This window comes from Crassostrea angulata, chromosome 6 (genome assembly GCF_025612915.1).
Source record: "Crassostrea angulata isolate pt1a10 chromosome 6, ASM2561291v2, whole genome shotgun sequence".
Lineage (NCBI taxonomy): Eukaryota > Metazoa > Mollusca > Bivalvia > Ostreida > Ostreidae > Magallana > Magallana angulata.
The window spans coordinates 51640799-51655444 of NC_069116.1; the positions used below are offsets into that span (position 1 = coordinate 51640799).

A 14646-nucleotide genomic window follows, 5' to 3' on the forward strand; every position below is an offset into this window, starting at 1 on the left:
GAAATATCTTATTGTGAAAAATTTATATAAATGACTTATAAGATTTCCACAAACGCAAATTGAAATTTTCGGGAATCCAAATTTTCTTATATTTTAGTTTTCACAATAAAAATAATGTATATATAAAATAAAACTAATAATTCTATTTCGGATACTTCAAAGTTTATCGAAAAGTTTTGTATTTAGTATGAATTTGGTAAGAAGCATTTTGATTGGCCATGCTCTTAGCTTGATCCAATCATAGATGTGTTTACAAAATAGCACTTTGCATTCTGCTAGAGAGTTTACAAGGTGAAAACTTAAAAGTTTGAGGACACATAAATTTTGATTAAGGTAAGTTATGATGATTTATTTGATGAAAATGATTGAAATTTTACTTTTAGTTCAACAAAAGAGACAAATCTGGGAATTGAATTAGTATGTTATTTTGAAGTGACGTAAATAGCCTGTCCATATTCTATATTCTTTTTCTCATTAGCATTTAATGTATATACTTTGGGAAATAATGTATACATTAACACAAACTTATTTGGATTTCATTCTGATGCACAAAATATTTCAGCCCTTTTTTCTTTACACGTTGATTTTAGTTAATTTAGTTTGCCTTATGAATTAATGCACAGGCACCTGAATTTTTATCAATCAGTCGCTTAATAAGTCATATATCGAAAAATTCTACCCCTACTATATATAAATACATATTTATATATAGTAGGGGTAGAATTTTTCGATAAATGACTTATTAAGCGACTGATTGATAAAAATTCAGGTGCCTGTGATTAATGCAACTATAGTATAGATTACTACAGACCACGCTTCCATGAAAGATGGCCCGGGGCAAAGATTTATGAACAGTCAACTTATTCAGTCAAGCTTTAATAAATAACGCCTGTCACTGTCAAAACAGAATTGCATTTACCTCCTTTTGCTGACAGGTGAATATCAATAGCAAGTGTTAGACTGGTAAACAAAAACAATTGCTACCTGTGGCTTTTATAGCCTTACAACATGTACAGATAAAACCTCACATTTTTGAATTGAGAGAAGAATGTTTCTTACTTATTAATATTTTCTTTAATCTCCTAGAAAATTACAAGTCTGTAATTTTTTGATGACCTATGTCACTACAATGTTAGGCTGAGAGGCATCAACAATGTGTAGATGAACTTCATCCCCATGTGGAAACCACAGTAGAGATTTTAAAAACTGTTAGTTTAAATGGAGTCTAAGTAGGACAGTAGACATTGCACTTGCTTCTCACCACTACAACTTGAGTTAGATCCCTGTGATTGACAGTGCATTGATTAAAAATTATATGTCAAAGGGTATACTATGGTGATCACCTGCTTGGACACATGTGATAAACTTAAAAGTTCTAAGCCACCCTGAAATTTTCTAAGTCATAGGTCAATGTCAAAGCAAAATTTTCTGATATTCTTTAATCCTAATTCCATTATTTAAGTGGTGCCCTTTGAGGTGGTCACCATCTCAAAGATGTCTAGTATAAGTTGTTTATTAAATGTTGTAAAGAATGTGACATGTAGGTCAAGTACCGGTACCTGCACTGATAGCTAATTTGGTTTGTTTACTCTGAAACAGGTATCACATGAGACATGTGAAGCATTCATTTATGTGACAATGCAATTAATCTTCTCAAACTCGATCCATATATGCTTGGTAAATGGTTCATTGAATCAGATGTTTGTTTTTAGTTTTTGCAAAAAACACAGTGAGCAAGGCCAAGTACATCACCTTTTACTGTGAGGTCACATTCTTACTGTTAGCTTTGTCAATATTTACATTTCTTCTGTACTAAAAAAAGAAGGGTGCATGAATTGCACTTCTTTTTTTGAAAATTCCTTTGTTTCAATTTGAGAAACGTTTTTGTGTCAGTTAAAAATATACTATACGTATACTTGGTGTTTTTTAAATGATGAAATTAATTTGCATTGTCTTAGACTCTTAGTCCACCCATATATCTATGCTATATCAAGAAAACTACACCAAAGTAAATTCCTTTCAAAGCCCTGTACCAATTTAAGGCTTAACAAAGCAATATTTTTCAAAGGTATACAGCTTATACCTGGTTCCTGTTTTGCTTTGCTGATGAAAGTCATTGACTCATAAGCTAGAGCTTGTTTTAACCTGGGTGGACTAAGAGTCACCATTTAAGAAAAAAACCCATCAAGTATACATATAGTATAACTGACACAAGAGCATTTCTCAAATTGAAACAAAGGCATTTTCAAAAAATAAAGTGCAATTCATGCAGCCTTCTTTTTTTAGTACAGAAGAAATGTAAATATTTGCAATCATGGATCATGTAAATGATAAATCAAAATTTATTGGGTTGTGGCTAGACATTGTGTCTCAAACAACTAAATAATTGTAGATTTCTGTATTTAAATTTTTTTTTTAAAAATTGTAAAAATTATAACATAAAAGACAACAGAGTTATATTTTTTGATTATTCAGACTTTATTAAAATGTATCAAACTATTTCAATTTTTTTAGTATGTAAATTTTACAGACAGTAAAATATGGAAAACACAACTGGTTATGAACTTAATCTTATGAATTGTTTATCTCTGGTAGATAAATAAAGGGATTACCAATGGCTTATAAAACATACAGTCCGGTCTGCCACAGGGTTATTTATTACAAGTTGTTAGAGCTGTGTAACCTTTAGATGGAGGATTTATGACTCTATGCTACTACTGTTGTATTTGTTGGCAAAAGGGCTGGATTCTATTTTAATCTTATATGACCATTGAAACATTCTTTTTCTAGCCATAGGTTTGACTCTATGAAACTATGTGCTTTATTACAAATACTAGACCTACCATAAACTGTTATTTATACATGTGAATTAAAATAAGAAATTGCTACCATTACTGATTTTTTAACTTTCATCAATATTATATCAAAAGCCCTCTTTTCACAGTCACTCAACAAAGCCTTTTATATCCTATCAGAGATTGACGGTTTTTGCTCAATTAACAATTTTAACATTTGAATTTTTGTTTCAGATATAACAAATCAAGAATATTTTTGTATTTTATGCTTTACTTATGATATTTACCTTCATTATAGAAGAAAAGAATGGAAAAACTAACAGAGATAGAGTTCACAGGTATAAATGTACAGGACAAAGAACCAAGAAACTTCTCTAACAATGCCTCCAGCATTTTGATTCAGGTTTGTTCATACCTACAATTCAAACAGCTGTTAACAAGTGTCTAATTTACTTTGATGTTTAACATGGAACAATTTTTATCGACAGGACTCTAATTCTTTGATTTTTATTTTTTGTGAAGGAGGATGACATTGAGACACCATTTGGAAACCTTCATGTTGCTATTCAGGGAGACAGGTCAAAGCTTGCCATTTTGACATTCCATGATATCGGTCTGAACAGTAAGTCCATGCATGGAAATATTTGTCTTCTTATTGTAACAAATCAAATAAATCTCTCCTCCAAATTCAATTGGTTATTTGACTATACAAATGCAATTGTCAAATTTTATTTTCTGTTATTCATTATGAAATGAAATACAGAATTTTGCATATTAGGTCTAAATTTGAATTTGCAGTTTGATATCGAAATGCTTTTACTCAACAATTTTTAGACATCACATGCTTCCAAGGATTTTTCAACTTTACGGATATGCAGCCAATCTTGCGACATTTCTGTGTGTACCATGTCAATGCACCCGGGCAGGAAGATGGCGCTCTCCATTTACGACCCGAGTAAGACATATCTTCCTTTCTGGTTTTTATTTTTATTTTTTTTTTCCTATTATATAAAGACTTACACTGTTTTGCAATACATTAAATTATTTAAGCAGAGATATTCACTTCGTGTGTAGCTGGTGAATAAGTTCTACTGTATGGACTTCATTTGCCTACAGTTTTACTGAGGTTATGGGACATGAAATAGGGATCTATCCCCCATGAAAAACTTCACCTTTGCAGAAAAATAGATTTTGCACTTATGGCATTGCAGAAACTTAAGATAGATTTTGCACTTGTGGACCGTACATAAGTTTTCCCAGTGTACACTTGGACGATTGAAAAACTGCAATGTTTTGTTCAATGACAGTTTGTTTTGAGCAACTGATCACCAAGTTACAAATATGTCTGGTATATGTGTGTGTTGATTTTGATCAGAGCATGGTAAATGGAGATGGAATATTCAAAACTTAAACATGGTCTAGGTTTTATTCAGTGGTGAAGGCTTACGTTGTAGGGTTCTGAATAATTTGTAGAGAGCATGCTGTTTATTTTGGAAAATGGTTTATAGTTTTTTGTAATGTTCACTTTATGTAAAAGGAAAAATTTATCTTTGAATAAATTGTAAAACTTTATTTTTAACTTGATAAAACTTTTTGTTATGAAACATAAACACACCAATATAATTATTGCCTTTTGTTGCACAGTCAATCATGCCGTGTAACCTCCATGTAAATGACAGATTGGTTTAAATACTGATGCTTATATTTATTGTTTGCTATTTTCAATAGGCAGGATGCCCTAGGCAACCCAGATTCACTGGGTAACAGGTATGTTTAGCTAGGACACCCTCAGACACAGAAATGGCTAGTACACATGTAGACAACAAGAGGAAAAAGATTTCTTTGCTTGTAAACCCATCTCTCTCATTCTAACAATCATTTAATGATCACAACAAAAATAGAAGTTGTAAATTGTCCAAGCAAAGCAATCTTTTTCTCTCTCTCTGAATTTCTGTCTGCCAAATGAACTCTAATATAACTACTAGTAGCTGTATGAAAACTCTCTTTATGCAACTTTATAATGCTATCAACTGGTTAATTGTTAATGAGCTAAAATCTTTGTAATATGTTTTGACACTGATGTTTATCTGGAAAGCCATTTCTGTCTTAGTTGTCTGCCTCCCTAGCTAGAGAACAAGGAGACATCATGTATGAAAGTCAGACGACTTGTTTTCTGCTTGTCTTTGCACTACATACTGCGCAAGTCTTAATTCGCTGCTACCAAACAGAGAAACGCTTTGTAAAACTTCAGGATTTACTGCTTTGTTTTAATGTGATGAAGAATTTCTGCTAGTTGTCTGAGAAAAGCTTGCTTCCGAACAAAATTCTCTTGAAGTGAAATTAAAATTGCAAATTTGTGGACAAAAAATGTTTGTTCGAATTTTGAATGTTTCATCTTCTTTCTTTTCACTTTACCATTTTGACATTTGCTGACAGAGAATGTTACATTGGAAGTCAACTCGCTGCTTTTCTCTGGATTGTAGGAATTTTCTCTTTTTTAGATTATACTGCAGATTTCCCATCCTTTTCCTGAATTTTGATTGGAAAAATGTTGAGCCTTTTCAACATCTTATTAATTCATGTACATCATTGTAATAAAATATTATCATTATTGCAATCTCATAGTTTATCAAATGATTAAAAGTGTGCCTTTTTAAAGAAAAATGATAAAGACATTATGCAGGCCATTTTTTTCTCGTATTTTATTATAAATAGACAATGAAAATAGATTTTTAATGGAATATCAAAGTCAAATAACTTAATAATGTAGCTAAAAAAAATTCAATAATTTCTCAGAGCATTTTTAAAAGTTTTTTCCAGGTGAGGTCAAAGAAACATGCATGAATCCTGCTGGAATGCAGTCTTTTGATACTGTAAATTCCTAATTAAACGCAAGGAATTTATATCCCCGTAAAATCGCGAGAAGCCCATCTCGCGAATTTCAATGTCTTGCTTTTAATTTTCGAACATATGTAAACTACATGAAATTATGATAAAATTTTGACATTCGCGGTTTTATGTTCTTGTGATTTGATGGAAAAACTGTTGAATCACGGAATTAAGTACTCGTGTAAAATAAGGAATCTACAGTAATTAAATTGTTTGCATGTGTCTGCTGAAACAAATTTGCATGTTAGCATTTATAGTACAAAATTCAATAATGACCAAACTTCAGATGTCCACTATTGTACATTCTCTTTATAAACCAGAATGCATAAATGAAGATAAGTAATGTACCAGTAAATGCAGAGTACATATACTCTCGTTTTTTATCTTTCAGTGAAATTTTCTTAGTATGCAAAGTTATACAGCATATTGCTTATCAATCTTTTACCGGTACTTCATATCTATATTAATCTTTACCTGAGCTAATAGTTTTTCTAACTCGATACTATTATAGCTTGACACCATAAAACTACCTGGTACATTACTATGCATATGAACTGTAGTAATCTAGTGAGTTAAACTTAACATCATGTCAACTTGGTGACAGTTCTAGATACCATGGTATTGATACCACAAGTTGACCATCTCTCCCTTCTCATGATAGTCTCCCACTACAACAGCTAGCTCTTGTATTGAATTAATTCATCTTTTTATCTCTTTCTCTAACATCTGGAACACTCAAACAGCTACTTGAGAGACCAGTGGTTTGTAGAATTGCATCCAAAATAAGTCAAAACTTATTTTTTTTTTTTTTTTTTTTACTTTTTATACAATATACATGTGTAATTGGTTTCAGATTTTACATTTTATATTTTAAGATTTTATTTTTTTTACCATAAGATAATGTGGTGTATATAATTTTTCTCAGCTTGTGAAATGTATCAACTTTCCTGTGTTGTGAACTCATGAAATTGCTTTGATTCAAAAGAATTTTTAAATCTTATTGAGTAAATAAGTTTTGTGTGCAAGATTTCAATTCCACAACTTTTGTAGCACCAATATTTAAATCAGTTTGATTTAAGCTTGATATCATTTTGCCTGTTAATTGCTGTGCTTTATTTAATTCTTGGCATACAAATCCATATTTTCATAAAATTCCATACTTTTGTGTTGTTTTTTGTAAAAGATAAAGTAGTTAATATAATAATAAGTAGTTAAAAGACACTTCAACTGATTATGCAGAACTTACTTTTTGAGAAGTGATTCAGAAATCATTGTTCATTGTTAATGGAGTGTCTTGCGATACAGTAATTGACTTACCATGCATAATTATTATTGATTCTCTCCCTAACAGTTTCACTTACCCTACCATGGATCAGCTCGGAGAGGCTATTCATTCAGTTGTTAACCACTACAAGTAAGTTGTTTGATTTTTTAAAATATCTGAATGTTTTATTTCAATCCCAGCATATCCGACCATCCGTCCATACATGCATAAGGAATTCATGAAATTTGTTTCTATAGTACAGGTTACATAACATTTTCATTCTATTATGTAATATTTATACCACAAGCAAAGAAGTTGCAAGGGATACATGTATATATTATTGGGAGTTGATTTTAATCAACTCTCCTATGCAGTTACTCAGACAAACCGAAAGTGAAACAGTGTTTGGACCTCAGCACAAATCACTGCTGCTGACAAGACTTAGTTCTTGAAAATAATTGATGAATTCGATGTAATGTATGCTAAAGCATTGTTTTTCAAGGAAACTTATTTATAAGTACCTTGAAAATAGTCAGATTTTAAATGGTACGAACAATTTAGATATTTTTTGTAGTCGTACATCAATGTATTCCTACGCCAGAGTTCAATATAGTCTCGTTCAACTTGACGTTCAGCTGTCTCCGTAAATCCTTGTTGGAGATTTACGGTGTCAGCCGAGCATTTGGTTGAACTAGACTTGAGTTCAATATTGCTTGGATCCATACAATTTTCGAAAAATATTTCTATCACTGATACATAGTTTGAGGGAATTAATTTTATCTTTAAATATTATTTAACATTATTCATATGGGGGTTTCTCAACATTCTTGTCGAAAAAGTCCAAAAATTCATATTATAAAAATGTGCGTAATTCAAATTAGAAAATACATGTACTTGTCATGCAAAATAACATATCATTGATTTTAAAATAAATAAACATCGACAAAATCAACTCCCGTCAGTTCTTCATTACTTTAATTAGATATGGATTCATCCATTAGTCATTTCTGTGTTTTTGTTAGCACAACTCTCTTTAATCGCTGTATGGAGTTTAGTGAAATTTTGTGTGAAACTCTGAATTTGATGTCTCTCAAAATTGTAATTCTGATAAAGCTGTTTTCAGTGTTTGTATCCTGATTTCCATTTCAGAATCAAGAGATTCATAGGTTTTGGTGTAGGAGCAGGAGTCAACGTTCTGTGCAGATATGCTGTAAGTTTGTCATACTTTACAAACTTGATTCCAGAGTTTAAGACATGACAGTGGGTTAATGCCACATTACATTGGGCAAATTGTTTCAGACCTTTTTCTATCATTGAAAAAACTTAATACATGTACATTAACACCTGTGTAATGAATTCTGTACTTTAGCTCAATCACCCTGAACATGTGGACTCCTTGGTGTTGATCAATGGATCAGCAGACAAAGCGGGCTGGGTGGAGTGGGGATACCAGAAGGTAACAGCCAGCTCTTTTATTGATTTATTCATAATATGAGTTTGTCAAAGCACAGAAGAAATTACAGTGGAGCCTCAGTTATCCGGACGCTTTCGTTCCCAAGTCCAATCGTCCGGATAGGTGAATAGTCCGGATATCTGAAATATGTCTATTGTTGTCATGAATGATAATGTATTTGTATACAATGGCTCCCATTGTTGATACTAGTTTTTTTCGCCTTTCATACCATATAGCAGCACATACTAGAGTTGTCTGTTGTTATGAACGTTTTTAGATATAAAGAACTCTGCTTTATTTTATTATTTTGTCATGAAATATTAACCAGACAATAATGATAACCGAATCTAGCTAAATTCTTTGTGTCAAAGTGTGATATGTGTGTGATACACTGTTGTTCGCAATTTTCCAATTTTTGAAAGTGATTTGGGAAGTCAGTGTGTTTATACAAGCTACTCATGAGGGTCTAGCACGTAAAAAAAGCGTGAAACTTAATTGACAGGGGTAATCTTTTGTACTGAGTAATGTATCATCAAATTTTACCTTCCGGTTAAATGAAGCAAGATTAGTAGTAAATCAGTGTTTTGTGGTAAAAACAGACCGTCCGGATCCAGAACGCGGAATTCTGGATAAATGAGACAAAATAACGTATAAAAAATCTGTTCCCAAATAAAATCGTCCTTAAACTGAAGCGTCCGGTTATCTGGTGTCCGGATATCTGAGGCCCCACTGTACCTTAAGGTCAGACGACATGTTCCTCGAGAATCTTTTTTGTATCTCCTTGTAATAAAGAGTTCCAATTAAAAAATACAAATTTTATAATCACTTTAAAAATGATCAAAATTTACTTGGATTTGGTTATACGTCTAGATGGTCGAGTGGTTAGAACCGTGGCCGCTCACTGCCAGAAGTGTATAGATTCTAGAAGTCGTGAGTTCAAAGCCCCGCCCCGGCGGAGATATAGTTATTATATAGTGAATTTAGCTGTGCTGTAGATGTATTTTTTTTATATCAGCAATTCAAGTGTATCTTCAAGAAGATTATATATATAGGAAATTGCATACTCTAGTATTTTGCAGAAATGCCTGGTAAGGTACCCTAATTTTTTTCAAGAAAGCTTGTCAAAGTAGTTGTAAACCATTAACAAATTCCTGGAAAAAGTTATCTAAAATTGAGGAACGTATCGTCTGACCTTAATCTACATGTCAACATAATCCACATAATCTATGTGACTGGTCTATCACCAGTCCTAAACTATGCATATTTTGTAAGTTTCTTCTGAGTTGTGTTAGTTTTGGCTGCTTTAACAATATGACTTAAAAGGGGACTAATATTTTTTTTACATATTTGATACAATATTTTAATTTAATTTGCAATTTCACCTGTCTAAATCAATATGCTTAATTTATCAAATTTTATTTGACTTACATTGTGTAGAATTCTAGAATTCATTCTATAGTCACATTTTTAATTTTTTTTGTAGCTAAATTCTTGGTATCTGTGGAGAGGAAACATGACCACATTCACAGAAGACTACCTCCTCTGGCACTGGTTCGGATCAGTAAGTACTTTAGCTGAACAGAGAGTTTATCATAGACAAAAGCATAACACTAAGTCATTTATTTGATGTTTCCCCATGGAAAAATAATTTATTTGGATGGGAAATAAATTGATAATTTGTAAATTTTGTTTATTTTTGAAATTCCAGAAAACCCAATGGGAAAACTACGATTTGACAACTGTTTACAAAGAATACATTAAGAGCATCAACCCTCAGAATCTTTCACTCTTGATTGAATCCTATCTTGCGTAAGTCGTTTTTCCTTATTAAAAACAGATTTAAAGCAGAGAATGGAACAAATGATTGGAGCCTTACATGTATGAACAAAAGGATTCCAAACAGAGTAGTCCATGTGCGAATCAGAATCAAGGGGGGGGGGGGCATGTGGCATCCATTTACAAAAGGAGCTTATAGAGTTTTTTCATGATTTTTTTTTTCCTAGGAGAACCCCTCTGGGCATCGAAAGAGAATTGGATCCAGTGAGAAGAATTGGAACCAAAACTCTGACGTAAGTTACAGTGTAGTATATATTTGTGTATTAGGGGTGTGTGCATCTTTGTCATTCCATGTAATGAATAATGAACCAGCTGTTTGGGTTCAAGGTAAAATTTTGTGAAAATTGAATGTCAAAAATACAGCTCAAGGACTTTAACAAGTCAGAGCTTGATCGAGCTGAAAAATACATCAGCATATGGAAAATATAAAAAAGACTGACTTTTTTTCATCTCTAATAGATGCCAGACATTGTTAATTGTTGGTGATGACTCCCCTCATTTGGATGAAACTGTTGAACTAAATGGAAAGATGGACCCAGAAAAAACAGATTTTCTCAAGGTAATTTTCATTGCATAATTGAATTAGTTTTAAAGTCACAATAATTAATCTGCACTTAATCTTGCAGAAATTTTTTGTTGCCTGAAAAAAGAAAAAAAATTATAGAGAATTGTAGCTCTATGACAGTATGAATCTGTTCTGTAGATCCAGGATTGTGGAGGGATGCCTTTGGAAGAACAACCAGGAAAAGTGTGTGAAGCTTTCCGTCTATTCTTACAAGGAATGGGATATGGTAATTTTCTAATCATTATATTATAAAAGTTTGGAGCAAAGAATTGTGATATTTTATTGTTTTAAGCAAAACAGACTGGCCATTTGGAAAGTAGAATGTTTGAATTTAAGTCCTGCATTGTTATTGCCAGGGCATAATGTATACACAGTAGTCTCTCTTTTTACTTACCAGGTACACATCTTTTATAATTTTAAATCTATAATTAGTCCAATCCATGAAGAATTTTTATTTAAGGAATAAGGAATCATTCTTTGAGTATTATGAGGTGATAATTTTGGTCGGGACGTGATCAAATCCAATAAAGCCTAGATTGATGATCACGCCTCGACCGAAATTATCACCTCATGATATTCTAAGAATGATTCCTTGTTACTTATATTTATATAATTTTAAGCCATCGTATGATTAAATATTTAAATATAAATAAGCAAACCCCGCTGGCACCTCAATTTGGCTTCATTTGAAGTTATGGGTTATATAGTACAAAATTGATACGACGTGTTATCAAAGGCAAAGATGCTGGAAAATGTAAAATGTACCCTGGTATTTAAAAAAAAATAACTTTAATCACTGAATATCTTACTGGGATACTAAATTACTGTCTCTCTTACAGTCCCAACTCTGCGACAGAGTACCAGCACAGTGTCACAAGTCGCCAAGAACTACCAACAGCAGCTGGATGACTTCAGGGGAACGAATACTGTGTGCTGAACGACGGGAACATTCCAGTGACTGAGATACGCAAACTACAAACAGGCCCAGAGCTTACTGAGCAATGAAAGCACTGCCCAGTGTTACTGTTTTCTTCAAATATTTGTAAATTTTGTAGATACCCCACCTAGTGAGATTTAAGGGACAGCCACCAATAAACAAGGCTTTGTGTACTTACAGTGTCTGAATGTGCAATGCTCTAATGTGTTCTTTTTTTCTTCAAGTGCCACATTTTATTTGGAAGATATGATTTTCATTGTACAGATATGAAGTGAAAGATGACAAAACACTTGTTTATTCATCACTAAGAATCATAGAAGAAAGTCGTGAAATACCTGGAAAAAATCTAGCTTTATTAGTGTAGTGCTTTGACAGACATTATACATGTTATAGCACCTTAGTATTGATCGTCTCCACACAAATGTAGAAATTTTATCATGAATTACATGTATATTTGTAAAAAACCTCATCCATAGATCTTGTTGCATTTCAATGCCAATTAATTGTGTATATAAGTTTGCAATGTTTTGTTCAATTGATATTTATTGTTGAAGATTTTTATACTGTACAGCTTTACTTTTTACATGTACATATCCATTACATTTTCAATTTGCTTGTATCATAGTGTACAGCTGATTACTGACAACCAGTTTGTTTTTATTGTTTTTTGCAATAAATCAGGAAACAAGAATTGGTTTATTAAATTTTGAGGTTTGAAAAAGCGAAATCATTTTGCAACAAAAACAGGCATGGTTTATGATGTTGCACTAAAAAAAATGCATATAAATTATGCCGCTGTAATGAAGTAAAAATGTAAAATTTATAGACATTATTGCAACATATTATGGCAACTTGGAGTAGGCGACTTATTTCAGAGAGGACAAGTCATCCAAATATGATCAACTAGATTAATTATTTTATAGTTCTGCAATTATATTGAAAACTATCATCCTACCATAGTATAAAGGTGTACGTGTATTTTGACTGCTTACTTTGACCATCCTCCTTGTCACCTACGCTTGTGGAGGTTTGCATGACGTACGTTAATATATGTAAAGCTCTAGATCTGAAATTCAGTTAAATTTGTTCAGCCTACTTCTGGGGATCATATATAATATTGAATCTACACCTACATGAGGATGCTTCCATGCACGTTTTAGTACTTCAGACCAATGGTTTTTGAGAAAAGGGTTTTGAAAAGATTTTTCTCTATTTCTGTTGTTTGAATCACCGGGTCAACGAGTTTGTATTGGCCATCTGTCGTGTGTTCAAACTACGTCTCGGTCTAGAAACAACTCTGGCGGGAAGATTTTGTAATAACTGATAACGTAATAAGTACATGTAATAAATTTTTCACAGTTTTAGCACAATTCTTGAATAGGCCAACACTAAGCCGAGTTATGTGCGCGTACAGAAGACCTACAGACTGAATGGTTGATCTGTTATCTACAAACGCAATAGGCGACTTGTAATATCATTCCATCATTAAAAAAACAACAACAGCTGTATTGTTGATTTTATATGAATGATTGTCGAACAATCGTTTTGAATGTAAGAGATACATGTAGGAATTGGACTGAATAATTCATGAGAAAATTGTCAATAAATGTTACATTTTGTACTAATACAGAAATATGACGTACTATGGATAAGAAGGACCATTCTTACCTTTTCTCTCCATAAAAAAGATAGATTTTCAAAATCATTTAAAGATTAATTTTCTTCATTTCCACTAATGCAAAATAAGTGATACTCCCAGCATTCGCTCTTTAAAAGCTGTGTCTGATATCCTTGAATGGAACTTGAACGCGATACTGAACGTTATTTTTTTTTATCACAAGTTGTTCTTCACTTTATTTGGACAATAATTCAAATTTTTAACTTTTACAAATGTACATAATTCGGAATAACCATACAACTCACGTATCCGAATGAAATAATAACGAAACTTTGAAAATAGAAGTTATAGTTTCTATTATGATGAAGTCTCTGATCGATATATGATATATTGTAAAGGAATCAATGATCTACGTCTGATTGAAAAAAAGAATTACAAAGACCAGCACATCTCAATAGAATTTCAAAAAGAAGCAAGGAAAATTATAAACATTGATCACAGCTTTTGAAAATAAGAAATATACTTGACATGGATTTTTGTTTGACATACATGTATAACGTGCGATATTCATATTGTGTTTTGCGCGTTTGAATAATTCACGAAAGTTTCCCGTCTATTTGAGTAGTAGTTTCGCGAAAGCTATGAAGTTATTCGCATAAGTTTTACGAATTATATATTTATATTTTTTTTTTTTTTTTTTTACCGAATATGATCTCAGTCGGCTTTCGAGCTAAAAAGTCTTTATTATGAGTTTTGAAGTCAGAAGTCTGAGAATAACTAACCATTTGTCGTTATTATTTTTGCTTTAGTTTTAAAAGTAGTGACTCCGTGACTCTAAGAAGTCGTAATGTTACGAAAAGTCGCTCAACGAGATAAAAAAAAGAAGTCGACTCATTAATTTTGATATTAAGCGTAAAATGAAATCAACAGCGCACATTTTGTTTGAATCTTTTCAAAATGCAAATACATTATTTACAGTTATACGTTGGATTAAAGAAAAAAAATATTATCATAGACACAATGTTTTTGTGAGCGCTGGCCTTCGACCTATATTTCTTTAATAGCAGCGCAAAGCGGTTTGACAATTCATTGATGTTCACGAATATTATATTCTATATATTATAGGCCTATAGGCCTATGATATTTCATACATGATATTTATATTTTATAAATTCAATTTAATTTCTCTATTTCTCCATGTAGAAGACATACGTCTTAAAGCAGTTTTACAAGATTATAATAAAATAACAACACAGACAAGAAACTCGTTTAATTGTTCAGTGTGTCAC

General features: G+C 32.1%; 1 protein-coding gene across 4 annotated transcripts; it reads left to right on the forward strand.

The window, feature by feature from the left end:
* Nucleotides 1–205: 205 nt before the first annotated feature.
* Nucleotides 206–12430, forward strand: LOC128189046 (protein NDRG3-like). Of its 4 annotated transcripts, none has more exons than XM_052860458.1 (15): nucleotides 206–333; nucleotides 3097–3198; nucleotides 3318–3417; nucleotides 3630–3750; nucleotides 4524–4562; nucleotides 6428–6445; nucleotides 7036–7098; nucleotides 8098–8158; nucleotides 8318–8404; nucleotides 9885–9962; nucleotides 10110–10210; nucleotides 10405–10470; nucleotides 10697–10796; nucleotides 10941–11028; nucleotides 11642–12430. In XM_052860458.1, exons 2-15 carry the CDS (start codon nucleotides 3103–3105, stop codon nucleotides 11737–11739), a joined length of 1116 nt encoding a protein of 371 aa, XP_052716418.1. In that variant the 5' UTR covers nucleotides 206–333; nucleotides 3097–3102; the 3' UTR covers nucleotides 11740–12430. The 4 variants fall into 4 exon arrangements, with proteins under 4 accessions (XP_052716418.1, XP_052716417.1, XP_052716419.1 ...); XM_052860457.1 differs by having other exon boundaries at nucleotides 213–333; nucleotides 3094–3198; XM_052860459.1 differs by lacking the exon at nucleotides 6428–6445 and having other exon boundaries at nucleotides 213–333; nucleotides 3094–3198.
* Nucleotides 12431–14646: the final 2216 nt, after the last annotated feature.